Source organism: Ranitomeya variabilis, chromosome 2 (assembly GCF_051348905.1).
Source record: "Ranitomeya variabilis isolate aRanVar5 chromosome 2, aRanVar5.hap1, whole genome shotgun sequence".
Classification (NCBI taxonomy): Eukaryota; Metazoa; Chordata; class Amphibia; order Anura; family Dendrobatidae; genus Ranitomeya; species Ranitomeya variabilis.
In genome coordinates this window covers 1,081,236,487-1,081,242,486 of record NC_135233.1, presented here as the reverse complement: position 1 = coordinate 1,081,242,486, position 6,000 = coordinate 1,081,236,487, and the positions used below count along the sequence as shown (strand labels likewise).

At 42.2% G+C, this 6,000-nt stretch overlaps 1 protein-coding gene across 1 annotated transcript in view; it reads left to right on the top strand.

Annotated features, from left to right (window-relative positions):
- Positions 1-1,607: 1,607 nt before the first annotated feature.
- Positions 1,608-6,000, top strand: part of LOC143810212 (cytochrome P450 2K4-like) — a 48,696-nt gene continuing 44,303 nt past the window's right edge. Inside the window, exon 1 of the mRNA XM_077293086.1 lies at positions 1,608-1,860. Coding sequence (XP_077149201.1) covers positions 1,669-1,860 — 192 coding nt within the window. The 5' untranslated portion in view covers positions 1,608-1,668. The remainder of the gene's footprint in view (positions 1,861-6,000) is intronic.

Below are 6,000 nucleotides of genomic sequence, written 5' to 3'. Positions count from 1 at the left end.
CCCCCCTGCTTGCTCAGGATCACAGCACTTGCAAAGTTGAAATACTTACCTCTCCCTGCTCCACCGCCATGACGTATTCCGCATTTCCTGGGCCCACGAAAATCTTGAGCCAGCCCTACCCCCCAACAACTTTAGCCAAATGACCCCCAGTTTTCAATGCCTAACTATTATTATAAAGTAAATTAAGATTGACAAGCTTAAGTAATAAGATTTGATGTTTTTGGCATTAAAATGGGCACAGTAGGTGTTTTCCTGTCCTCCACTCACTGCCGACTTTGATTCCCCATTGACTTGCATTGGGTTTCGTGTTTCAGTCAGCCCCTGACTTTTCGCAATACTTGGCCTATTTCACCCGACCTGACTTTTGACAAAGTTTCGATTTCGATCCGAAAAAAGTAAAAGTCGCTCAACTCTACTCAGGAGGCCCTGAGTGCCCTGACAGTCCAGACGGGCTTATGCACAGGACAGCACAGTGACCATGTAACGTTGCCAAGAAATAAACCCAGCCATCCAGGAACAGCAGACTAGACCAGCACCAGGCCAGAAAAATAGCAGAACAGCAGCAGTGACAGTGTTTAATGAGAACTGGAGCTGAAAGGAATAACACAACAAAACAGACGGGCAGGCTGCTCACTATGTGGTAGCTTATAGCACGGCAGATGCCCTCAGATCCAATGCGAAACGACTGAGGGAATTCTTAAGCAAAGTAAGTCTGTACAGGGAGGACGCTGAGGAGCCGTATGATACAGTCCGACCAGGGAGCTTGCTTAGTGACAAAGGGAAGACAACAGCGAAAGAAAAAGATGTGTACTGCTTGAAACATGATGTCAATGCTGAAATAGAACTGGTTGTGCTGTTTCCTGAAAGTTGTTCAGTTGAAAGTTGTTAAGGACTGTGTCTCAATTCATGTGAAACTGATTACAAAGCGTCTTTTGCAACAGAGAAGAGACCCTGATAGTGCTGAACCTGGAATCGCAGGTATGATGAGTAATGGGTACTGATATACCGCAATCCTCAGCTATGACTACGGCCCTGGCTCTCCATCACACAGGATTTTAAAGAGATTCCCAAATATGGTCAGATATAGTGTTATTTCTCATGTGTGTGACAGCTTATGCTGAACAGTCAGTGGAAAAGATAGGTACAGGAGGCTGTGATAATACAGTCCCTGTGCATGGCAGAGTCATTCTGCTGAGATGCCAGGGATTTCAGAAAATCCTGGTGTCATGTTACCATAGCCTGGAGCAATCAATCAAAAGACAATAGGCATGCTTACAAGGAAGACTGGGTGACTCCCAGATGACTTGGAGCAACATTTTTTTGTTTTTACACAAGTAGATACTTTTTTTAGTTTAAAACTATGCAACCAAAACTAATCATAAAACTTAGCAAGAAAAATATTATTATTATTATTATTATTATTATTATTAGTTAATTGAAAGCAGGATCATGGGGTCAGATTAGTACAGTATACATTTTGATAATATCAGGTTCCCTTTAAGTTTACAAACCAAAGAAAAGAGGCAAAGTTTTCCATGTGGAGAATGATTAGCTCGCTTTGTGAATCATCTCTTTTTGTAAACTATAAAAAAAACAGTGAGGACCATAATAATGTTCTGAGCTTTGTGGATATACACTCTGCAGCTTGCTGCACATTCTGGAACAGCTATGGACTTCTCCTGCTATACATTAACACTTTACGCACTCTCTCTTGTGCTAATTTTACTTCTTTTGAAAAGTTTTAAGTTATGGACCTTGGATGTTCCTTCTGGAAACTTTCCTCCTGGACCTTGGGCGTTACCGGTGATTGGAAATCTTCACATGATAAATATTAAAAGACCTAATGAAACTTATATGAAGGTAATTTATGAATTTTGCATGGTGTAGAATATGTGTATTTTACGTAGAGAATGCGAGTATTTCTCTGGGACAAGTCATGGGGGTTCCTCAGGGGCTGGGGCAAAAGCTGGCACTTTACAGTATATGTGCCATACTGATTCAGTAAACCTAGCACACCCGCACACATCAAATGTTTGTAGCAGGCATTTATGCACCAGGAGAAATGCTGCATAAAGTAGACACATTATTGCTATGTGCTTTGCTGGTACTAGTCAATCTGTTTGGGAAAAAAGCGACAAAACCTAAGGGTTTGTGCACACATTGCAACTTTGTCACTTTTTTTCTGCAGAAGATTAGTGACAGGCATTCCTATGTTAGAGGGATTCGATGTAAGGGTATATACTAATATCAATGTCCCACAATAGGGGGAAGCAATCCAAAGGTATGTATAAACCCTCTAGCATATACGCCGGACTCAATAAGGACTGATTGTCAAATTATAACAGTCAGAGGGAGGGGAGAGAACCAAAAAGACAATCTCAAGGTCTATGGTAAAGTGCATATAAAATAGCTTTATTAATTATTTTAGGCAGGCAAGGATAAGTGTGGACAAACACATACTGTATAAACCAACATACAGTCTATATGCTGGGGGCATTCCAGACCATAAGAAATCCCATAAAACTACCTAAACACATATTAGGCATAAATATACATAGGTACAATCCTAAATGCGAGAATGTGAAAAGATAGCTTACTAAAGAGTGTCAGATAAAACTTGCAAATCATAGATAAATATCTTAGATCTTAGAATAGGACCCTATAGGGCATCCATAGCTAAAGGATTGCAGACAATATCAACTATATTGCAGCTGCGGTCAACACATTGTACATTGGATATTGATTTACTGTTTACCTGAGGCAATGCACCAACAGGGGGCTCAAATGGTCTGCACACCTGCCCCAACACGCGTTTCGGAGAAGCACCTTCGTCAGGGGAATTGACGATTTAAATCTGCAGCATGTCAATTCTTGTGATTTTCCTGCAGATTTCCCCCATATTGATCAATGGAAAAAAGGCAGGTAAAAAAACACATCAAAAATGAAATAAAATGTGTCAAAAATGCATGTATTTTATGCTGCGTATTTCTTGCCGAGACATCGGATTTGAAGCAGACTTGGAATCATTTGCATAATTAGTTAACTACCTTTTTATTAGTGTTATAACTACTACTACTACTTTTGAATCCCTTGTATATGATTATATTTTTATTTTTCATTAATATTATACTGTAATCTTATTATTATTTCTGTTAAGTACTGGTTATTATTTTTTTAATTTTATTTCTACTATAGCATAGTTATAGTGATATTTGTACTACATAAAAAATTCTCCACTTACCATTTTTTTTGGATCCTAAATAAAAGGCCATTTTGAACCCCTTCTGTTGTGAATTCTGTTCTCGAGTTCCCTCCTGTGGTTATGAATGGTACTTCGGCGAGTTTTGTTCATGGACTCCCTCTGGTGGCTGTGAGTGGAGCTGCTGGTTCTGAGATTCATTCTCCAGCTGATCTCATTGAGGCCTTGGCTGGCTGCTCTATTTAACTCCACTCAGATCGTTACTTGATGCCAGCTGTCAATGTCCTAGTACTGGTTCAGTTCTCTTGGATCTTTCAGATGACCTGTCTACTTCAGCAAAAGCTAAGTTTCGGCTAGCTTATTTGTTATCATTGTTTTTGTCCAGCTTGCTATCATGATTTTGTTCTGTTAGCTGAAAGCTCTGGGATGCAGAGTGGCACCACCGTGCCGTGAGTCGGTGCGGTGGTTTCTTTTGCACACTCTGCGTGGTTTTTTGTTAGTGTTTTATGCTGACCGCAAAGATACCTTTTCTATCCTCAGTCTGTTTAGTTAAGCCTGGCCTCCTATGCTGAAACCTGTTTCATTTCTGTGTTTGTGACTTCCATCTTAACTCACAGTCAATATATGTGGGGGCTGCCTATTTCTTTGGGGGATTTCTCTGAGGCAAGGTAGGCTGTATTTTCTATCTTTAGGGGCAGTTAGCTCTTAGGCTGTGAAGAGGCGTCTAGGCAGAGTCAGGAACGCTCCACGGCTATTTCTAGTTGTTGTGATAGGATTAGGGCTTGCGGTCAGCAGAGCTCCCACTTCCCAGAGCTCGTCCTGTATTACTAGTTTGCTCATCAGGTCATTTCTAGTGCTCCTAACCACCAGCTCAATCATAGCAGTACAGCTGGCCCGCAAAGTGTTAATGCATCTCAATAGAGGGAAAAGAGAAGTTCTGAGACCATTTTTTTTTTTTTCTGCAGTGTGTTTTGTTTCTCTTTTCCCCTAAATCTCTGGGTGGTTCAGGACACAGGTGTAGGTATGGACATTCAGGGTCTGTCCTCTTGTGTGGATCAACTCACTGCAAGGGTACAAGGCATTCAAGATTATGTAGTTCAGAACCCGATGTTAGAACCCAGAATTCCAATTCCTGATTTGTTTTCTGGGGATAGATCTAAGTTCCTGAATTTCAAAAATAATTGTAGACTGTTTTTTGCTTTGAAACCCCGCTCCTCTGGTGACTCCATTCAGCAAGTAAAAATCATTATTTCTTTGCTGCGTGGCGACCCTCAAGACTGGGCATTTTCCCTTGCGCCAGGAGATCCTGCATTGCGTAATGTAGATGCGTTTTTTCTGGCGCTTGGATTGCTTTATGATGAACCAGATTCAGTGGATCAGGCAGAGAAAATTTTGCTGGCTTTGTGTCAGGGTCAGGATGAAGCGGAGGTATATTGTCAGAAGTTTAGAAAGTGGTCTGTGCTTACTCAGTGGAATGAATGTGCGCTGGCGGCAATTTTCAGAAAGGGTCTTTCTGAAGCCCTTAAGGATGTTATGGTGGGATTCCCCACGCCTGCTGGTCTGAATGAGTCTATGTCCTTGGCCATTCAGATCGATCGACGCTTACGTGAGCGCAAAAATGTGCACCATTTGGCGGTGTTTTCTGAGCAGAGGCCTGAGCCTATGCAATGTGACAGGACCTTGACTAGAGCTGAACGGCAAGAGTACAGACGTCTGAATGGGCTGTGTTTTTACTGTGGTGACTCCACTCATGCTATCTCTGATTGTCCTAAGCGCACTAAACGGTTCGCTAGGTCTGCCACCATTGGTACGGTACAGCCAAAATTTCTTTTGTCCGTTACTCTGATTTGCTCTTTGTCGTCCTATTCTGTTATGGCATTTGTGGATTCAGGCGCTGCCCTGAATTTGATGGACTTGGAGTTTGCCAGGCGCTGTGGTTTTTTCTTGGAGCCCTTACAGTATCCTATTCCATTGAGAGGAATTGATGCTACACCTTTGGCCAAGAATAAGCCTCAGTACTGGACTCAATTGACCATGTGCATGGCTCCTGCACATCAGGAGGATATTCGCTTTTTGGTGTTGCATAATCTGCATGATGTGGTCGTTTTGGGTTTGCCATGGCTACAGGTCCATAATCCAGTATTGGATTGGAAATCAATCTCTGTATCCAGCTGGGGTTGTCAAGGGGTACATGGGGATGTCCCATTGTTGTCTATTTCGTCTTCCCATCCTTCTGAAGTCCCTGAGTTCTTGTCAGATTACCGGGATGTTTTTGATGAGCCCAAATCCAGTGCCATACCTCCTCATAGGGATTGCGATTGTGCTATTAATTTGATTCCTGGTAGTAAGTTTCCGAAGGGCCGACTGTTCAATTTATCTGTGCCAGAACACGCTGCAATGCAGAGTTATATAAAGGAGTCCTTGGAGAAAGGGCATATTCGCCCGTCGTCATCACCGTTAGGAGCAGGGTTCTTTTTTGTGGCCAAGAAGGATGGTTCTCTGAGACGTTGTATAGATTACCGCCTTCTCAATAAAATCACCGTCAAATTTCAGTACCCTTTGCCGCTACTGTCTGATTTGTTTGCTCGGATTAAGGGGGCTAGCTGGTTCACCAAGATAGATCTTCGAGGGGCGTATAATCTTGTGCGTATTAAACGGGGCAACGAATGGAAAACAGCATTTAATACGCCCGAGGGCCATTTTGAGTACTTGGTGATGCCATTCGGGCTTTCTAATGCTCCATCTGTGTTTCAGTCCTTTATGCATGACATTTTCCGAAAGTACCTGGATAGATTCATGAT